Below are 22,830 nucleotides of genomic sequence, written 5' to 3'. Positions count from 1 at the left end.
CGACAGTGTCAGGTCAGCGCTGTTATACTGATTACAATGATACCTGGATGATGAAATTGTTGTTTAATCTTTATTTTCAGATGATTAGATTAGATACGTTAGGACCCATCAGTTTTGAAACCACCTTGTCGATGGTTGATGGATTTGCATGAATTGGTCAAATTCAGTGCTAAGGCCTGGTTCACATTAGCATTTCTGTGCACAGCGTATGATCCGCATAGATCCGCCTACGTCATGCATACATATCTTTAACATGGTGTACGCAGGGACATGCGTTTGCATTCATTTGCATGCAGATGCGTACGCATGCGTCGTTTTGTGGTGTGTGGCGGTGTCCGGTGAACGCATCATGTTGCATTTTTGAGGCGTCAAATATTGCGCAATTGTACTTTAGACTGCGCATGTCCAGAAAATGATGTCACCGCCTCCACCATGCGCATAAAAACGCATGCCAAAATGCATTTAAGCGCATGCACACGCAGCGTTTTTTTTGCCTCATGCGCAAACATGATGCGAAGGATAGGAGATATGCATGTGCATCAGGGCCCGTCTTTCCTGCCCTTCTTCATATTCGAACGCCACGCCAGAGGGTTAGCTTCTGGAGGTGATGAAATGTCCCAGTCCAAGATTTTTCATGCAGGCAAGTTCATTTTTTCACAAAATGATAAATCTTCCAGGGTGCATAGAGACACTGAAATTCCATCTTTGCGGGCTGTCATGGCAAAGAGACTTCAATAATGGTCTAAGATGTCTTCTCCATTGTAGAGTTATGCATGAAAGACCTGGAAACAATTGTAGCTCATGGCTCTTGAAATTGACTGACTTCTAGGACTTGGTCATTATTCTTTATTTAATCTTGTAACTGTGCAGACACGGCTGGCTCCAGGTTTTCATGGGCCCTGGGCAAAAGAGTCCCAGTGGGCCCCTTTAACACATACCACAATTCATAATGCACAGATACGGCAGAGAAATATAGGTATAGTACAATGCCAAAAGTTTCACTTACTTCTTACATTACTTGAGTGATATCTATTGTACATTCTACATTAGCTCAGAAACCGGACAGTATAGTCCTCTATAGAGAATAATGAGCCCCATATATTGCTCCAAACAGAATAATGAGCCCCATATTATGCTCCATACAGAATAATGAGCCCCATATATTGCTCCATACAGTATAATGGGCAGCACGTAGTACTCCATACAGAATAATGAGCCCCATATAATGCTCCATACAGTATGATGGGCACCACAGAGTGCTCCATGCAGAATGAGCCGCATATATTGCTCCATACAGAATTGACCCCATATAATGCTCCATACAGTATAGTGAGCTACATATAATTCTCCATACAGTATATGATGGGCCCCATCTATTGCTCCATATATAATGGGCCTCATATAATGCTCCATACAGTATATAATTGGCCCCATACAGTATACTGAGTCCCATATATTGCTCCATACAGAATGGTCTCATATGATGCTCCATACAGAGTGGGCCCCATATAATGCTCCTTACAGTATATGATTGGCCCCATAAGATGCTCCATATAGAATTGGCCTCATAAGATGCTCCACATAGAATTGGCCCCATAAGAAGCTCCATATAGAATTGGCCCCATAAGACGCTTCATATAGAATTGGCCCCATTAAGAAGCTCCATATAGAATTGGCCCCATAAGAAGCTCCATATAGAATTGGCCCCATTAAGAAGCTCCATATAGAATTGGCCCCATAAGATGCTCCCTACATTATTGGCCGCATAAGATACTCCATATATAATTAGCCCTATATAATGCTCCATATATGGGCCCCTTCTGATGGTCCCCATATATTGCTCCAAATATAAAAAAAATGAAATATTCACCTCTCGTTGCTTGACGCTGCTCTGCTCTGGACTCCTCACCGTCGGCGTCTTCCTGCTCTCTGTGCAGTGACTGATTAGGCAGAGGACGCACACTGGTGACGTTATCGCGCCCTCTGACCTGAACGTCACAGTCAGGGGATGGAAGACACTGCAGCGCTGGAACCGGGAGAGGTAAGTATCGCAAGTGCCCGGGCCCGGAGCTACGCGCGGGGGGGGGGGTGTCCACTCGCGGGGGCCGGCACCAAGCTCCCATAGCACGCCAGTGTCCCCGACGGCGAGTGGGTCCCCTGCCTGCTCAGGGCCCCGGCACTTGCCCGGGTGCTGACGCCGGCCCTGTGTGCAGACAACAGATTATATCACGTGGAAATGAGATAGAGCCTTTGGGTTTCAGGGCCCTATGTGCTCTATCAAGTTTAATAGAGGAGGTCAGGGTATCCCCAACACAGAGTTGAAAATTTACAAGCAAAAACAATAATCAAAAAGCACAATTTATGTATTGAGGCTTAGAGCATATTAAAGTCAAGCTCTGTAACGATAATACAGTTACTAAAGTGGAGTACTCCAGACAATATATCCAAACCAATGGAAAAAAGACTAGCAAGAAAGCCAGCAAATAAATAAATAATTTTTATTGAATAATCACAGAAAATCAGATTTAACATAATACAAGTACATATAAGGGAAAAGGAAGAGACATGAATGTAGGCAAGGGAGAGACTGTGGGTCAGAATAGGACTTTGGCAAGCAGAAAAAGAAAAAAACACAGTATAATAATCAAAGATGCTCAAAAATAACAAAGACTGGCAGATGCTGTAGATGGTTATAAGGTATACCTATATTCCACCATAATGTAAAGTGCTAGGATAGAATGCCTGCTTACCCATAGTAAGTGTGGACCAAAAGCAGCCTTCCCGCAACCCCTAACGCACATTTTGCATGCTTGCTTTATCAAAGGAGGAGTGAGCGATTTCCTGGATACACATAACATGGTGGTTACAGTTAAATTAGTGATGAAATGTACAATTTGTGGAGAAAGGTTGAACTTGATAGACCTAGGTCATTTTTCAACCTACATAACTATGTAACTATATTTGAACATAGAAAGACATGCATTATATGCAAAACCTCATACCATCTATGACACACGATTATGGTAGTATCATCAAATCTAGAATTTCATCAGAAAATTCTAAAGGAAAATGTCAGAACATCGGTCCATAAGCTGAATTTCAAAAGAGTTTGGGTCATGCAGTAAGATGACATGAAGGACCCAAGTAGTTCTACAAAAGAATGGAAAAAAAGAATAATGTTTTGGAATGGCCAAGAAAAGGTCCTGACTTTAATCCTATAGAAATGTTGCGGAAGGACCTGATGTGAGCAGCTCATAGGAGAAAATTAACCAAAGAAACAAAGTTTTTTACCCCAATCCTATCCCTGATGTGGCACGCTGTGTGAAACGCGCCTCGTGTTGGCTGAGCACTTGAAGTTCCCTTTTACTTTGGTTGGTACCATGCATTTGACATGCTGTAAAATTGTTAAATCTATCTATATGTGTAAGTAGGTTGAGAGCTGGCTCAGGGATAGGAAACAAAGGGTGGTTATTAATGGAACACACTCGGACTGGGTTGCGGTTAGCAGTGGGGTACCACAGGGGTCAGTATTGGGCCCTCTTCTTTTTTAGTTTCAATATGTTTATTCAGATTTTTGAACATAAAACGTAACATAACAGTGCACAAATGTTGTTCCATGCGGAAGAAATATGCAAATTATTGGCACGTATAATACTTGAGTCAAATTAACTCAAACAGAATCAAACGGATAATAAAGAACATAATAGTAACAATATAGACATGGACAAAGGGAAGAAACAACAGGATTGGGGATTGCTGTCGGCATACTTATAGCTATAACATCGGAGGTAATGAAATGATACAATATCAAGTCGCGCGCAGACACTAATTGGGAAGAAGCACACATGGTCAAGTGGATTTCGACAAATAAGGAGGTTCTCCTAGTTCTTCTGACAGCACATTTCACAGTTTATGTAACAAAGATCAATATACATCTCATATAGTGATTTACGGAGATAGTGAGATGGCCTGAGCTAAATGGGCTCCAAAGTCTAGGTCTAGCCAGGGACTCCAGATCTTAAAAAAAATGTTCCATTCATCATTCCTGGTGGCTTGAATTCATTCATACATTAGGATTAAATTCACTCTATCTTTAACCAGTGAGATGGACAACGATGGTGTTCTCCATTTGGCAGCTATGTGAATCTTGGTCGCCATACATATAGTGTTCACCAATTTATGTATACTCTTTGAGAACCCAGGATGTTTCTTACCTAGCAAGAATACTGTAGGATCCATTGGGATCGATTTACCAGAAATCTGTTCAATAATCGACTTGGTCTCACGCCATAGAGCCTCAACGACTGGGCACTTCCACCAAATGTGTAACATATCACCTGGTATATTACAACCTCTAAAACAATTTTCCGAAATGTGAGGAAACATGGCATGGAGTTTTGTAGGAACATAATATGCTCTATGCAGTACTTTTAGTGATGTTTCAGTTAGCGATGTCTGATGACTGCCTTTTGATAGTGTATCGCAGCAGGCAAGCCATGTTTCTACAGGCATGCTGAGACCCAGGTCCTCCTCCCACTGAAGCATATATTTTAATTTCCCTGTGGTGCATGATATGTTGAACATAGAATATAACAGGGATATCATCCCGTTTCCCATTGGGTTATTTATGCACCTCTGTTCAAAGCTTGTTGGGCTAAACGGGGTTCCGTGGGGTGAGTTCTGCCTAGCAAAGTGGAAGACCTGATTTATGCGTAGAGTTTCTCTAGGGGGTGGCTCATATCGTTGTACAAATTCTTGTCTGGTGAGTAACAAGTTAAACGGTGAACAAAGATGTCTCAGTGTGGTGATCCCCTTTGAAATCCACCAGGTATAGTGTGCAGTTTCCAGTCCCGGCGTGAACATGGGGTTACAGAATATGGAAATGAGGGGGGAAAACTTTGACTGTAATCTGAACTTAAACCTCTCCTTCCTCCACAGGATCAGAGAGAGGGCTGAGAAAGGGGCTATAGTTGTAATGTTTTGTGGGAGTTTTTTGGTAGACCATAAGAGACCGCGAAGTGAGTGTGGTCGTAAGAGGTGGGATTCTAGTTGCACCCACCTAGGGCTGTGGTGATTAGAGTTAAGTTTGGCCATTTGGGCTATTTGGGCGGACTAAAATTATAGTGCTAAATTCGGTAGGGATAGGCCTCCCATTTTTCTATGAAGATTCATGACGTTTTGCCTGATTCGAGGTCTCTTACCATTCCAGATGAATCTGGAGATAGTTGACTGAACGTCTCGGATGCTTTTTGAAGGTATGGCAATTGGAAGTGACCTAAACAGATACAAAAATCTTGGGAGGGAAATCATCTTTATTGTATGTAGTCGACCTAACCAAGATAGCGTCATACGTGACCACCTAATTATATCAGCTTGGAAATTTCTAATTAAGGGGGCGTAGTTCCATTTAAAGAGAGATGATTTATGAGATGTAAGATTAATTCCCAGGTAAGTCAGGAAATGTTCCTTCTCTGTGAAGCCAAATTGTGAAACTAAATTTTCTCGGTCCCCTCTGGGAGTGTTGATGAATAGAGCCTCTGATTTATCTACATTAATTTTAAGGCCTGATATTTTTTCAAATGTGCGGAGGAGAGAGAACAAGTTCAGTAGGGTGGAATATGGGTTAGTTAAAGTCAGGAGAAGGTCATCCGCGAAAAGACTAACTTTATATTGTTCCCCTAGCCCTGTGGGGCCTAGGATGTTTGGATTGTTTCTTATAGCCGCAGCCAGTGGCTCCATGGCTAGTGCAAATAACGCGGGAGATAACGGGCATCCCTGCCTTGTGCCTCGCTGTATGTCTATAGGGGTAGGTTTGATTGAAGGGAGTTTAAGGTAAGCAGTTGGCCTGTCATATATTAGTTGGAGGCATGAAATTAATTTTTGCGAGAAGCCAAATTTAGCCAGTATTGCAAAGAGGTAGGGCCATGTAACTGTATCAAAAGCTTTTTCAATATCTAGAGCTAGGACCAGAAGTGGTTTTTGGGTACTATTTGCTGAATGAATGACATTAAGGTTTCTTCGTATATTATCAGGGCCCTGTCTCATAGGGATGAAGCCTACTTGGTCTTGATGAATTAATGAAGGGAGAATTTTATTAAGTCTATCTGTGATGAGCGATGTAAATATTTTTAGATCAACGTTTAACAAAGAAATGGGTCGGTAGTTTTTAACTGATAAGTGGTCTCGTTTTGGCTTGGGTATAACGGTTACATGTGCGACGTAGAACTCGGGAGGCATTTGAGAACCTGTAAGGAGAGCGTTACAGAAATTTTTGATGTGAGGTATGATGAGGTTTCTAAATTTTTTATAGTAAAGGGCTGTAAGGCCGTCTGGTCAGGAGCTTTACCCGCCTTTAGTTTTTTAATTATCAAGATGATCTCTTCTGGCGAGATTTCTGACTGAAGCTGCTGTGCCACCGGTTCTGTAATTTTGGGGAGGTTTATGTCCTGTAGGAAAGAGTTTAAAAGGTTTGTGGGGGGGTTTGGAGAGGAGGAGTATAGCTTCTGGTAGTATTCCTGAAAGACTTTATAAATGGTCTCGGGGTGGGCTGAAATGTGTCCTTTATTATCTTTGATGGAGGGGATGGTATTTATAAATTCTCTCGCTCGTAATTGACGTGCTAACATTCTAGAGGGTTTGTTTGCCTGCTTATAGAAGGTGGCTCTAGTCCATGACAGGGCTTTTTCCGTTCTATTAGTGAGTATAGCATCCAACTGCCTTTTGACGTCATGAATTTGCTTTATTAGGTAATGGGATGTAGACAGCTGGTTTGCCTGTTGGGCCCTCTTCTTTTTAACATATTTATTAATGACCTTGTAGGGGGCATTCAGAGTAGAATTTCAATATTTGCAGATGACACTAAACTCGGCAGGGTAATCAATACAGGGGAGGACAATTTTATATTACAGGATGATTTATGTAAACTAGAAGCTTGGGCTGATAAATGGCAAATGAGCTTTAATGGGGATAAATGTAAGGTCATGCACTTGGGTAGAAGTAATAAGATGTATAACTATGTGCTTAATTCTAAAACTCTGGGCAAAACAGTCAGTGAAAAAGACATGGGTGTATGGGTGGATGACAAACTTATATTCAGTGGCCAGTGTCAGGCAGCTGCTAATAAGGCAAATAAAATAATGGGATGCATTAAAAGAGGCATAGATGCTCATGAGGAGAACATAATTTTACCTCTATACAAGTGACTAGTTCGACCACACTTGGAATACTGTGTACAGTTCTGGTCTCCGGTGTTTAAGAAAGACATAGCTGAACTGGAGCGGGTGCAGAGAAGAGCGACCAAGGTTATTAGAGGACTGGGGGGTCTGCAATACCAAGATAGGTTATTACACTTGGGGCTATTTAGTTTGGAAAAACGAAGACTAAGGGGTGATCTTATTTTAATGTATAACTATATGAAGGGACAGTACAAAGACCTTTCTGATGATCTTTTTAATCATAGACCTAAGACAGGGACAAGGGGGCATCCTCTACGTCTGGAGGAAAGAAGGTTTAAGCATAATAACAGACGTGGATTATTTACTGTAAGAGCAGTGAGACTATGGAACTCTCTGCCGTATGATGTTGTAATGAGTGATTCATTACTTAAATTTAAGAGGGGACTGGATGCCTTTCTTGAAAAGTATAATGTTACAGGGTATATACACTAGATTCCTTGATAGGGCGTTGATCCAGAGAATTAGTCTGATTGCCGTATGTGGAGTCGGGAAGGAATTTTTTTCCCCAATGTGGAGCTTACTCTTTGCCACATGGGTTTTTTTTGCCTTCCTCTGGATCAACATGTTAGGGCATGTTAGGTTAGGCTGAGGGTTGAACTGAAACTTAAGGTCTTCCTTCAACCTTAATAACTATGTTACTATGTAACTATGCTCAGTGATGGTTGTATTTTTCTTGCCATAGTTTAGCATCTTTTTGTTCACCACCAATGTAAAGATTGGGTCCATTATATGTGAGGTCTCCACAGGTCCAAGACCTAACATATAAGTTACAGTTCTATAATTGGGCACATTAATGTTACATCCATTCAGCTGTTCTAAGTATTGTGTTTTATGCTCAGAGCGCACATCAAGCCGACTCCGAGAAAAAAGTATTAGTATTTGTGCATGGCTCCAATTCACTACAAATTAAGTGATTGCTATAATACACCTTGAGTTGATTAAAAGATTGTCCACTTTGGCACAGTCCTTTCTTTTCAGAAAATGTTTAATCCTTAGAAGCGTATTAGTGCCTTAAGACATATGGAGTAATGCCAAGATGTTTGGAGCTCTCATCATTTTACCCTAGAAAGGAGCTACCTATAAGTAAAAGCCTTATAGAGGAAAACAATTTTAAAGAGTTATATTAGGTTTTTCACAATGACCACTAGCTACTTAAATTAGTTTTCTGGTGTAGGCCATGTTCCCACGAAGACCCTGCATATGATTCCCCTTCATTTTTATATACAGTAGATAGAATGAACAGAATAGTAGGATGTAAGATATTTTTTATGTTGTCACTAGGGATGAGCAGACCCGTGGAAGTTCGGGTTCTGGTACCAGACCCTAATTTTATTCCAAAGTACTCTAAATTGAACATGAACTCGAATTCTATTGAAAACAATTTGACACGAACTTTTGAGTTGGAAAATTCTCTCCTTCTCTCTATCTTTTGCAATGGACTTCTGGGAGACGTCTGTGTTCTGCGTTTAGCACCAGACATTACCTGTGTGGTCCAAACCCCTTTTTAAGTTCGGGGTCGCTCATCTCTAGTTGTCACCAATACCCTTCGGTCATTGATAAAAAACATTATTTCCAATAACCTTTTCCTACAAGTTAACATGGTAAGTACATAACACTGCTTTTCTATTTTGTTTGATTTCCCTGTAAAACATAAATTGTACTTACAATAGTTTTACTAAGGGACAAGATTAACATCAGTCTGTCTTCTCCCACACAGGATTATCTATAAAGCAACATCACTATTATGGTATTTGAAGAACATGCACATCATAAATTGCTAAAAAGATTTGTTACCATAAGCCTTCAGAAATGTTCTCTGTTCTCGTTTGCTCTTTAGATGCATTGCAGGAATTACATCGGAAAACAACCGCACGTTGGCACAATCAGTAATAAAGTGAGGAACTCGGGAGCCGATATCGATCAGACAAGACACATTATTCATTCGGGTCAGAGCTGAGCTGCATCTCTTTATGTGACACGTATTTGTATCCAAAGCAAATAAACCATGCAATGTTCTGTCTAGATCACTGTAATGTTATATTAAGCGATCTATTTTGAAAACCAGGTTATGGTATGATAGTTTGTGGTATTTGCTGGACACATTGCCATATGACTTTATTTAAAAAATGCAAAAGTATAAAATGGGGAAAGCATATCAGAGATTATCATTAAAGGGGTTTTCTGGGAGTTTTTTTATATATGCAATATGCCTAGGCACTAAAATGGCAGGTAGCTGCCAACTTACCTGCCTGTTATGCCTGGTGCCGATCTCTGCCGGTACAGAGCGGTCACAAAACTGTTCTTCCCAGCCATTCAGCAGCTTCCACTGACGTCACGTCAACAGAGCATTGGCATCTTTTCTGCTCTGCTCTGTTGACTGAGCGTAACTGCCAATGTCATGCTGATTGACAGCTCCCTGCTGTCTAACTGGGGGAAGCCAAGTGTCAATAAGCATGAAACCAGCAGCCATGCCCTGTCAACAGAACAGCCTTGAAGAAGAAGAGTTCGGGAAACCCGGTGGGTCTGCTGGCTTCCTCAGGCCAGTCTCACACGTCCAGATAATTCTGGTACCGGAAAAATCGGTACCGGAATTATCCGTGTCCGTGTGTCCATGTGCTCCCGTGGTACATCAGTGTGGCACACGTGTGCCGACTGGGTACCACACGGAGCATGCAGGAGACAGCGCTAGAGATATGCGCTGTCCCCTGCATCTGGTGCTGAAGCGGCCATTCATATCTTCTCTCCAGCAGCGTTCGCTGGGAAGAAGATATGAAAAATCCTTTTTTTTGTGGTCCTCGTGTTTAAAATAAAGATCCCTGTCGCCTCCACCCCCCCCCCCTGCTGTTACTAAAATACTTACTCGGCTCCCTCGCAGCGTCCTGTCCTCGCCGCACCTTCTCCTGTATGAGCGGTCACGTGGTGCGGCTTATTACAGTAATGAATATGCAGCTCCACCCCTATGGGAGGTGGAGCCGCATATTCATGACTGTAATCGTCAGCCCCACGTGACCGCTCATACAGGACAAGGTGCGGCGAGGACAGGACGCTGCGAGGGAGCCGGGTGAGTATTTTAGTAACGGGGGGGGCGCACAGGGGGTGGGAGGGGGTGGCGACAGGGATCTTTATTTTAAACACGAGGACAAAAAAAAAAGGATTTTTCAGATCTTCTTTCCAGCGAGCGCTGCTGGAGAGAAGATATGAATGGCCGCTTCAGCACCACGTGGGGGGCACAGCGCTTACAGTAGCGCTGTCTCCTGCACGGCACACGGACTGCATACGGACAGAGTCCGTGTGCAGTACGTGTTTTACACGGACCCATTGACTTTAATGGGTCCGTGTAATCCGTGCACTCCCACGAACACTGACATGTCTCCGTATTTTGCACACAGACACACGGTCCGTGAAAACACGCTGACATGTGCAGTGACACATCGCTTTCAATGTGTCTACGTGAGTCAGTGTCTCCGGTACGTGAGGAAACTGTCACCTCACGTACTGGAGCCACTGACGTGTGAAACCGGCCTCAAAGACATCTTGTGCACATACCCTAAGTGTTGAACTGAATCGAGGCTCATTGAATGCAGGAGATGACCATTTACAAATCTCTAACATTTCCTTTTGGTTATTGCTTTTGACTCCATTAATATAAGATTCCATTCATCTCTGTGGTTGTCCTATTACTGCTCTGTAGAAAACTGTATAAATCCTATAAAGAAGCATGGATACATAAATCCACTAATAGTAAATATCTAATTGTATTAAAGGATAACACAAAGTGAAACAAAATATATTCTGAAATAATAAAAGAATCAAAAGTGAGGACGCAAGAGAAAAAATGGGACATAGTCTACTTGCGTTTTGAAGAAGCCCACGCGAAACACGCGTCAGGGTTATTTTGACACTGTATGCAAACGTTGCCCCTCCTTGAAAAATGTGTGTAGACTATGTCTCATTTTTGCTTGAGTCATCACTTTTATTTTATTATTATTATTATATGCTTTGAGCCACTATGTCTTATGTTTAATAAAATTCAATGTTTTTTAGTAGTGGACTTATACCTCCATGCTTTCTATAGGATTTATATTGTATTTTTATAGTTAGTCCCCTTGACTATTGACAGGCTATTATGTGGCTCATGGCCTTTCATAAATCTTTTCCTCGCATTACTTTATTAGTTCGGTTGTTTATGTAAAATGGTTATTTCATAGTCACTTCATTAGCTTTACTATACATTAAGGTTATATTTATAAGGCACCATTGGACTTTATATAAAATAACTGTAAAACCCCATAAAATCTTTTCTACAGATAATATTTGTTATCTGTTACCTTTTTTATGCCTTTGTGTTATTATAACTGTTGTATTTCTTACAGTTTTAATTATTTTTGTAAATAGATGTCACATTTTTCTTCCATCCACATAGCACTAAAGAAAAATATCAGGCTATTTTAAAATAATATTTGCCAATAAATGAAACTGGATATAGTTGTTTTTTTATATACCAACAGAAACACTTTTATGAGAAATACAGCACCAACAAATATTTATTTTGCAAACCATACTTGTGATATACATAGTGCCATAATATTCTTATATTGGATACTACCATTCTTTGGAATACCCCTGATTTCCTATTAAAAGTATTCAAAGGTTGTTTTTCCATTAAACTGTGTATGCCATGCAAAAATTCTATTATATGCCGTTTTTGCTAAGAAAAGGGCGACATTTTTCATTTTTTATGGTGCTCTCTTATTCTCTTTTTAAATGGAACCTATGTACAGATTAATGTTGTGCAAACCTTGGTCAGCCTGAATCAGACACTGGATGCGAGTCGTAAACGTACTCTGAAAAGGTGGTCGGGGACTGTGTCTTAGCTTCTTAGCATGCTTTCACATTGCGTTCAGGCATCTGTTCGGTGGCCCCCGTTGGGACTTAAGTCTGACCCTTACTGAAAATGAGATTCGGACATATGCGCCGACGGGGCGATAGGCTATAATGGTGCCGACAGAATGAACGAGCGCTCAACCATGCATCATTTTGAAGTGTGTACACCTACTGACCTACTGGAGGTGGATAATTAGACATAGTAGACTACTTCTGTGTGTCCGCCTTCAGTAGGTGTATATGTCCGAAAATGATGCACGGAAGAGCGCACATTCACTCTGCCAGCACATTTACAGTCTATGGCCCCATCAACGCTTATGTCCGAATCCCATTTTGAGAGGGATTTGGATTTAAGCCCCAAACGGGTGCCTGAACGCAATGTAAAAGCACCCTTAGTCTAATGCTGTCTGGCTTTTCTTCGCCCTGGCTCTTATGACTGACAGTTCCCTCCCTATGTATACATCGTTTCAGATGTAAGACTCATGCTGGTGTGGTAGTTGGAGGTAGATATATATCGCCCAGGTGTTTGTCCTATGTGAATTAGGCCACTCAGTATCTTCAGGGTGCTAATGGGTTAATGGTTGCAGGAATAAAAGATGACCAGCTGGGTGTTTCCAGTGTCTGCCTGGGGCACACAGATTGCCTGCCTGTGTGAGACAAACGTGAGTGAAGAGCTCTGCTCAAGATCTGTGTGATGTTAGCTGGGTGGGAGAAGCCCCCCCAGTTGTTGCGATAGCAACGTATTTGTTTAGTTAGTGCCGGACAGGCTAGGATTTATTTTTATGTTTTGTTTTTTGTGTTGCTTTCACGTTAATAAATCTGACCTGAGGTCAGCCTGCTCAGAAACCTGCTGTACACCTCAGATTCAATGCACAAACCACGTGACCTTTGACCCCAGCAAAGGCGATCCCAGAGTGTTTTGTCACATTGTGGTGGAGAATGCGGGCATACCGTGGCACAGGCGACAGCATGGAAGACGTGGTGAAAGCCTTAGTACAGTCCACTGCCGTACAGCAGCAGGCCACTGCCGCACAGCACGAAGCTAATCGCTTGATGGCCGCACAGCTGAAGGAGTTAGTGGACATGACGGTTGCAGACCGCCAACTTCTCCAACAGGTGGCGCAGCGCCTGGTGAGCATGCCTGACGCTGACCCGGAAGCAGAGTCCAGAAGGATCCATGTGAGTCGATACTGGCAAAAGCTGACTGCAGAAGATGACGTCGAGGCATACCTGACAATGTTTGAGCGGACGGCATTGAGAGAGAAGTGGCCGAAGGCACGATGGGCCGATTTGATTGCCCCGTTTCTCTCCGGCGAGGCCCAAAAAGCTTACCATGATTTGGACCCGGAGGTCGCTCAGGACTTTGAGAAGCTGAAAGCTGAGATCCTGGCCCGGCTGGGTGTGACGACGGCTGTCCGTGCACAGAGGGTACATCAGTGGACATACCAGCAAGATAAACCGGCGCGGTCTCAGATGTTCGACCTGATCTACTTGACAAAGAAATGGCTGCAACCCGAGGTACTGACAATACCCGAAATAATCCAGCGGGTTGTCCTGGACAAGTACCTGAGAGTACTACCCCCAGCGCTGAAAAGGTGGGTAAGCCAAGGAAATCCCACGACAGCGGATCAACTTGTGGAGTTGGTCGAGCGTTATTCCGTGGCAGAAGGACTTCCCGACGACACCGCCAGCCCCCGGTCTGTGCCTCCTCCTCGTGGAACCGGTAAGACTGTTCCAGGGACCACGGGTGAAGGAAAATCGCTTAAAACTGTGGGGGAGGAGTCCGGGACTGCTCGCACTCCGAGACCAAGAGTATTGGACGGTGGTCTCAGTAGGGGACCTGTTAGGTGTTTCCGCTGCCATGAGAAGGGTCATGTTTCTGCGAACTGTCCTGTTACCGCTGAACCCATGCAGTGCGACGTTATAGACTCTAGAAAACGCATGTCTTTGGTTACACAGCTAGTGAGTGTGAATGCGGGTCAAAATGATACAGTGAAACACCTGTGTGAATTATCTGTTGATGGGAAAAATGTTGTGGCATTACTAGACTCTGGAAGTGTGGTGACTCTGGTGAAAGCTAGTCTGGTGACACTTCCATCTGGTCCGTCTGACAAGTTTTCTGTGACGTGTGTGCATGGTGACACCCGCTCATACTTAACAGCGGTCATATGGATTTCTACTCCCTATGGGTCAGTGCAGCACAAAGTGGGACTCGTCCCCGCATTGTTACAGGATGTAATCCTGGGCAGGGATTTTCCCTATTTCTGGCAGTTGTGGGAGAATCAGTTGCTCCTTCACGGTAGCTGTACCCGTGAATCTTCTCCCATGCCATCTGGAGGTCCCGAGTCCCTAGAGGAGACCCCACAGGAAGATGTTGCTGGGGAGGTTGGTGAATCTAACCTTCAGTACCCCTTCTCCGTCATGGCGGGGGAAACAGAGGAAACTGAGGAACCTCAGCGAGAGGCGGAGGCAGACAGCCATCCGGCACCCTGCCTGCCAGATTTGGGAGTCCAGGTGGATGACTTCCACAGCGAGCAAATGAAAGATCCTACCCTAACTCCGGCTAGGAAAAATGTAAAAATGATAGATGGGGTACTCGTAGAACCTGACACTAGGCTAGCGTACCCGTATATGGTTCTTGAAAATGATTTGCTCTACTAGGTAGAGAAAAAAGGGGATGACACAGTGCAACGGTTAGTGGTACCCAAACCTTATCGGCGGAAGGTACTGGATTTGGCCCACGGACATATAATGGGGGGACATCTGGGGGTACAGAAAACCACAGAAAGGATATTGCATTGTTTTGTGTGGCCTGGAATACATTGTGATGTGCGTAACTATTGTGAGTCCTGTCCAGAGTGCCAAATCGCGGCCCCTAAATCTCAGTTCCGTAGCCCTTTGGTACCCCTTCCTATCATCGGGGTCCCTTTTGAGAGAATTGGGATGGATTTGGTTGGGCCCCTTCCCCGATCCGCACGTGGGCACCAACATATCCTCGTCATCATGGACTATGCCACTTGTTACCCGGAAGCCGTCCCTTTGCGTAACACAGCTACCAAGACGATCGCCAAGGAATTGGTACAAGTGTTTAGTCGGGTGGGAATTCCAAAACAGATACTCACCGACCAGGGGACTCCCTTTATGTCGAGGGTAATGAAGGAGCTCTGCAGGCTCTTACAAATAGACCCGTTGCGTACGTCTGTCTATCACCCTCAAACAGATGGCCTGGTTGAGCGCTTCAACAAAACCTTAAAACAGATGCTCCGGAAGGCGATAGACAAAGATGGGAAGAACTGGGATTACTTGTTACCCTATTTGCTGTTTGCCATTAGGGAAGTTCCCCAGTCTTCCACAGGGTTTTCGCCTTTCGAACTGTTGTACGCCCGTCGTCCCCGGGGACTGCTGGACGTCGCAAAAGAAACCTGGGAAGGTCAAGTCACTCCCTTTAAAACGGTGATCGACCATGTAACACAAATGCAGGATCGTATTGCCGCTGTCATGCCCATTGTTAGGGACCATATGTTACAGGCCCAGGGAGCCCAGAGGCAAAGTTATGATAGAGGCGCTAAGGTCCGTACATTTGCACCCGGCGATAGGGTGTTGGTCCTAATCCCTACGGTGGATAGTAAATTCCTGGCGAAATGGCAGGGCCCATTTGAGGTCCGAGAAAGAGTTGGTGAAGTGAACTATAAAGTGTACCAGCCGGGTAAGAGAAAACCGGAACAGATTTATCATGTGAATCTGATAAAATCCTGGAAAGACCGCTCTGCCCTAACGGCGGATCTGCCCCGTCCGGTTTGTTCACCTACTGTACTAGAGGTGCAGGTTGCTGAGACTCTCTCAGAACGACAAAAATCTGAGGTTAAGCAATTTTTGTTACAGAACCGACAGTTTTTCTCCGAAAAACCTGGCCGGACTAAATTGGTGAAACATGAGATTGTCACAGAGCCTGGCGTCACTGTTCATGTGAAGCCCTACCGGATTCCAGAAGCCGGCCGGGAAGCCGTCTCCCGGGAAGTGATGGCAATGTTGGACTTAGGAGTCATTGAGGAGTCACACAGCGCCTGGTCCTGTCCAATTGTGTTGATACCTAAACCGGATGGCTCCATCCGATTTTGTAATGACTTTAGGAAACTGAATGCAGTTTCTAAATTTGATGCGTACCCTATGCCCCGGGTCGATGAGTTGATCGACTGGCTTGGTAAAGCCCGATACATTACGACCCTGGATTTAACAAAGGGGTACTGGCAGATTCCTCTGGCCAAGGCGGCCAGAGAGAAGACGGCATTTGCTACACCGGAAGGTCTGTTCCAGTATGTCTATATGCCGTTTGGACTTCACGGAGCTCCCGCAACGTTCCAGAGATTGATGGATCGAGTCTTGAGGCCTCACAGACAGTACGCTTCTGCCTACCTGGATGACATCGTAATTTACAGCATGGACTGGGAAACTCATCTCCAGAAGGTACAAGCGGTGATTGATGACCTGCGAGATGCAGGTTTAACGGCAAACCCCAAGAAATGCCACATCGGGCTTGAAGAAGCCCGATACTTGGGCTACGTGATTGGCCGAGGAGTGGTTAAACCCCAGATCGACAAAATACAGGCAATTCAGGGCTGGCCACAACCAGTGAACAAGATACAAGTGCAGGCTTTCCTGGGGATTGCCGGCTATTATCGCCGGTTCATACCCAATTTTGCAGCCATGGCTACTCCCTTGACGGATCTTACCAAGGGGAAGGGTTCCGTCATGGTAAAATGGACCTCAGCTGCTGAAGAGGCCTTCCACAGCCTGAAACGGGCTTTGTGCTCTCAGCCCGTACTAGTGACTCCTGATTTCAGCAGCGAGTTTGTGGTACAAACTGATGCCTCTGATACTGGTGTCGGAGCTGTACTTTCCCAGGTGAGGGACGGAGTCGAACACCCGGTCCTCTATCTCAGTCGGAAACTGAATGTACATGAGCAGAGGTATGCGGTGGTTGAAAAAGAGTGCCTAGCCATTAAATGGGCTCTCGACTCCCTCAAGTATTACCTGGCTGGTAGGAAGTTTAGGCTGGTCACAGACCATGCCCCTCTCAAGTGGATGCACCTCCACAAGGACCGTAATAGTCGGGTAACCCGGTGGTTCCTTGCCCTGCAGGCTTACTCTTTTACGGTGGAGCACCGACCTGGGGTGCAGATGGGGAACGCCGATGCCCTATCCCGAGTGCACTGTTTCAGACCGGAGTGGTCTGAGCAAGGGGGGGGGGATATGTAAGACTCATGCTGGTGTGGTAGTTGGAGGCAGATATATCTCGCCCAGGTGTTTGTCCTATGTGAATTAGGCCACTCAGTATCTTCAGGGTGCTAATGGGTTAATGGTTGCAGGAATAAAAGATGACCAGCTGGTTGTTTCCAGTGTCTGCCTGGGGCACACAGATTGCCTGCCTGTGTGAGACAAACGTGAGTGAAGAGCTCTGCTCAAGATCTGTGTGATGTTAGCTGGGTGGGAGAAGCCCCCCCAGTTGTTGAGATAGCAACGTATTTGTTTAGTTAGTGCCGGACAGGCTAGGATTTATTTTTATGTTTTGTTTTTTGTGTTGCTTTCACGTTAATAAATCTGACCTGAGGTCAGCCTGCTCAGAAACCTGCTGTACGCCTCAGATTCAATGCACAAACCACGTGACCTTTGACCCCAGCAAAGGCGATCCCAGAGTGTTTTGTCACACAGAGTATAACCTATCTGGCTGCAATTGCTTAGTCAGTGGTTAATTCATCCTTTTTGTGGTACGGTCAGCATAAATATAATGACCGATTCCCATTAAGGCTGTGTGCATACGTTGCAGATTTTTTTGCGCTTTTTTCGCTATAAAAACGCTATAAAAATGCGAAAAAACCGCATACATTATGCATGCCATCATTTGGCATGCATTCCGCAATTTTTGTGCACATGATGCGTTTTTTTCCGGTAAAAAACGCAGCATGTTCATTAATTTTGCGGAGTTTTTGTGGATTTCACATTATATTATTGCATTGGGAACCTCCAGAAAAATCCGCAAGTAAAACGCACCAAAAACGCGGTAAAAACCCAGTAAAAAACACGAGAAAAACGCATGCGGATTTCTTGTAGAAAATGTCCAGTTTTGCTCAGGAATTTTCTGCAAGAAATCCTGAACGTGTGCACATAGCCTAAGTGTTGGCAAAAAAGGAGGTTTGGTTACTTACCTAAATAGGTTTAACCAGATATATGAAAGCCCCGAAACAGTGTCTGCAAATTGAGATTCTGGTTTGGCTTTTATCCTAAGTCATGTAACAAGGCTCGTTAAAGGGTCAACATTGACTTTTAGGATTGCTACTTCCTATAGGTGGCACTAGAGTTCTAGTCCTCTTCCTCTCTGAAGACACAATTTGCACATTTTCCAGAGGAGCATTGCTGCTTTAAGTCTCCTCATCTTGGCATGCTTAGCGTGTCACTCTCCACAAGGAGAAACGTTACTTCTTCGATTCTAGACACAAGTATGTAGTATATGGATTTTCCATAGATGAAATAGAAAGAAAGTAGCGGTTTGTAAAAGTAGTACATTTCAAACCAATGTGACTATTAAAAGGTGAGCCTCTCAGTTGATAGGGGTGTGCTAATGGGACAACCGCATAAAACGCACATGTGAGAAGTAAATGGGTGTAGCTGACCTGGTCTGCTGCATGAATATCCTCCACGAAGAGTTCCAGCAGTGCGAAATTAGGAGTAGAGGATCAGGTGATAACAGCTCCCACGGAGGTCTGAGGAAGATACGGTTTTAATACGTGTTATTCTTTTTGGTGAATCATCAATTTTGGTGAATCTTTACTCTTTTACTTCCATGGGAGCGCTCATCACTTGAATCCTCTACTCTTCTTGACAGAAGTGTGGTACTGAAAGATGCACTAAATTTATCAAGCATTGTGCAAGACTAATCAAATACATGTGGTGCAAATCCACCTCAAGCAAAACTGACTTAAAACATCTACTGTCATGATAACTTGCCCCCATAGTGCCTCTGTCCAGCCTCCCGCAGACAGCTATGCCATGTGCCCTATGGTTTAGTAAAGGGTATGTTCACATGGATTCAATTATAAAATCTTATGGCTTTGACATAGGTTTGTAAAAATACTCAGTATTTTGACAGATTTTTTAAATAGTTTTTTTAATGCATTTTTGGTTATAATATAGGATGTAGAGTATGTTTTTTTCCTTCTTTTTAAAACAAAAACTTTCTATACATTCATTAAAAACTACAATGAAAATGCCTGTTTTGCAGCATTTTACGCTTGGAAAACATGCTAAAGAATTGACATGATGATTTTTCCTCAGGCGTTAAAAATCACACAGAAAATACTGCAATATGTGCTCTACATGTGCATTTTCACATTTAAATTAACAAGCTAAAACCTGCGATAACAGCAAAATGAGCATTTAAATGCCCTGCAGTAAGTAAGCAAATAAATAATAGTGCATGTAAATAGCAGAGGGTACTTGATTAACACTATATTGATCTAAAGAGCGTAAAAGTCATCCCACCACGACAAGTGTACCTAATCGGGATGGTCCTATCCTATGTCTTGTAATTCACCTCACTAGGTCTCAGCAGACTTCAAAATAGTTGGGGGCAGAGCTGGACCCAGACCCGACTGTTCAGACACGTGCTCATGGAAAGCTATGTAGACAAGATGCCCAGCCCATGAAGGGGGGGACCAAGCCCTTATATGTACAATGTGCAAAATACTAAAGCAAAACCAAAGAAATGAGCTGGAACATATGTTGGTATAAGTGCAATCTCTAGGTGCACATTCACACTGTGGCCATTAACAGACAGAACCTAAGATAAAAACAAAATGAGCAAATACCCTGTGGTAAATAAATAGTAATAATGCATGTAAATAACATGGGGGACTTAGTTGACACTTTTGATCAAAAGAGTGTAAAAACCATCAAACTTACTGCATTGTATTTCCTCATTTTGTTTTTATCTTGGGTTTTGTTTGTTAAATGGCCACAGTGTGACTGTGCCCCCACACATTGCACTTATACCAACATGCCTTCCTGCTCATTTCTTTGTTTTTTCTTTGTATAATAAGAAGATAATTGCAAGTGGAATTGATGCTGTTTTTTTAAGATTTTGGTGTATTATTTGTGTCAATATTTGTGACTATACCCTAAAGTGCTGTTTTTCCCTGACCACTCTTCTTTCTTGGCTTATATAGAATTGTATGTTGACTCTGCATAATTCTTGAATACGTGGAAGCAATTTTTAATTATTGAGGGTGCAACAGTTTGGAAACATCTAAATATATATTAGTAAACGACTTAGTAAATCTAGGAAATGATAGTATGTGCCTTTTAGAATACCATGTAAAAGCTATGTTTCCCTTTCATTACAGAACCCGTACTTCCATGTGTTCCTCTGGACGTGTCAGATACTTTAGCTTGCTTCCGTGAAAATTTACAGAAATCTAAATACTCCAGCCGAGCACTAAAACACAGCAGAAAACTTCTCACTTTGTTCTTAGCTTACGGTCAAGGTTCACAAAGTCGTAAGTGTTCAGTTTGTGAATGCAAAATCGGAAAATGTATAAAAAGTGGATTGTGTTAAAGGTACTCTGTCACCTGAATTTGGCGGGCAATGTAAATGTTCTGTTTTCAGTCCGATGGGCGGTGTTTCTTCTTTTTTCCTCCACCCCAGCCTTCCCCGCTGTCCGCAATATTTTCCAGAATTGAAGTAGGTGTCCTCCATAGTTCGCGCATGTGCAATGCAATGTCCCGGAACACAGAGAAATACTTCCGGAACATAGTGCACCGGCGCATGCGCAGTAATGCTTTTTGGCTTTGCCCGCAAATGGGCAAAGCATACTGCACGTGCGCAAGACAAGATTGCATTGCACACTCATGAACTATGGAGGACACCTACTCCAAGTCCGGAAAATATTGCGGACAGCGGGGAAGGCTGGGGTGGAGGAAAAAAGAAGAAACACCGCCCATCGGACCGAAAACAGGGCATTTACATAGCCCGCCAAATTCAGGTGACAGAGTACTTTTAATAGTGGTATCTGTAAGCCTAAAGCGCTAGATTCTTTACTGGATAACATGAATGTAGACACGTGTTTAGCAAATAAAAGAAAGACCATTGCGATGAGTTATCCAATACCTCGGTGAGCTGCGATCCAATGCAACAGCTATGTTAGTAATCTGACAACACGGTAAAATGTCAAAACTGTGTCTCAGACTACATTGTTATAAATTACTTCCAGAATGATTTTCTGGAGAAAGTGTTCAGAAATTGACAAAGACTCCTAATTAGCTGTGACAGATTACAAGAGATCAGTGTCACAGGAACTTCAGCCCTTTTTTCAACTGACATTCATTTTTTTCGTCATTAATTAATGCAAACCTATTTATTGCAGGCTTTTTTCATCAAGAATAATATATACCAATCACAATATCGTAATTAAGAAATAACCATTGATTTTTCTGACAGTAAAATGTAAATTAAAACTATTCACTTATGAATTATTATACTTGTAAGGATATGATGGTTTAGACACACAGGACTGGATGTGTCTAATGTCTCAGAAAATAGCGCAAACCTTGTTAGAATCACTGCAAAAAACCCATCCCTATCATTACTACCCATACTGTATAAGGGCTCCGTAGCTGATTACTAGCGGCTGCCTACAATGGTTCATGCATATTGCCTTGTTTTGGATTGTGAAGCTGGAAGGACGATAAGCGCAATTAGGTCATATCCGGTAAATAAGTGAAAGACTGTGAGCAAAGTGGTGTAGTTGCGTGCTCACAACCACTAAGAAGGCTTAGGCTGCTACAAATCCACGATTATGGAAACTTCAAGGACTGGAAAGAAATTAGGCTAACTCCTTCACCACATTGGGATTTTCCATTTTTGCGATTTATTTTTTTTTGCTCACCTTCTGCCCAGAGCCATACCGTTTTGTTATTTTTCCATCAATACGGTCCTGAGGGCTTGTTTTTTGCTAGACACGTTGTACTTTTGAACAACATCATTGGTTTTACCATATAGTTTACTGGAAAACCTGAAAAAAGTTGCAAGTGCAGAGAAGTTTCAAAAATTCTAAAAATGTTTTTTTTTTGTTTGTTTGTTTTTTTTTTTACTTTGTGCACTAAATTCTAAAATTGACCTTCCATTATGATTCTTCAGGTCATTAATCGTTGGCAAATACCAAACATGTGTAGGTTATTTTTTATTTAAGTGGTGAATATATAATCCAAAGTTTATTTTAAAAAAATAAAACAAAATGTGGCATCATTTTTTGAGACTCATAGCCTATTTTTCAGAATATGGGGTTGGGTGAGGGCTTATATTTTGCATGCTGAGCTGATGTTTTTATTGATACCATTTTACGCTATATACAATGTTTTGATCGCCTGTGGCATTACTGCGACCAAAAAAACATAATTTTGGCGTTTTGATTTTTTTGTCATTACGTCATTTACTGCCGTTAATTCTTTTCATATTTTGATAGAGCGTGGGTTTCTGAAATCAGCGATACTAAATATGTGTATTTTTTTCTATTTTGAATCCTTTTTTTATATTTTTAAAAACTTTTTTATCTTTACTTTTCACTTGCTTCAATAGTCTCCTTAGGAAACTCGAAGCTGCGATCTTCTGATCGTTTGTGCTACACATAGCAGGGCTGAACTGTAGCCGTGCTATGTGTAG

At 42.9% G+C, this 22,830-nt stretch overlaps 1 protein-coding gene across 6 annotated transcripts in view; it reads left to right on the top strand.

Moving 5' to 3' along the window:
• CFAP54 (cilia and flagella associated protein 54) overlaps window positions 1-22,830 on the top strand; it is a 752,512-nt gene that overhangs the window by 489,636 nt on the left and 240,046 nt on the right. For all 6 annotated transcript variants that reach the window (XM_069764454.1, XM_069764457.1, XM_069764455.1 and 3 more), the window contains 2 exons: window positions 9,073-9,181; window positions 20,516-20,668. In XM_069764454.1, the coding sequence (XP_069620555.1) occupies window positions 9,073-9,181; window positions 20,516-20,668 (262 nt within the window). The remainder of the gene's footprint in view (window positions 1-9,072; window positions 9,182-20,515; window positions 20,669-22,830) is intronic.

The sequence above is a fragment of the Ranitomeya imitator genome, chromosome 4 (genome assembly GCF_032444005.1).
Source record: "Ranitomeya imitator isolate aRanImi1 chromosome 4, aRanImi1.pri, whole genome shotgun sequence".
Lineage (NCBI taxonomy): Eukaryota > Metazoa > Chordata > Amphibia > Anura > Dendrobatidae > Ranitomeya > Ranitomeya imitator.
The sequence above is the reverse complement of the archived record's forward strand: the minus strand, read 5'-3'. Positions and strand labels throughout refer to the sequence as shown.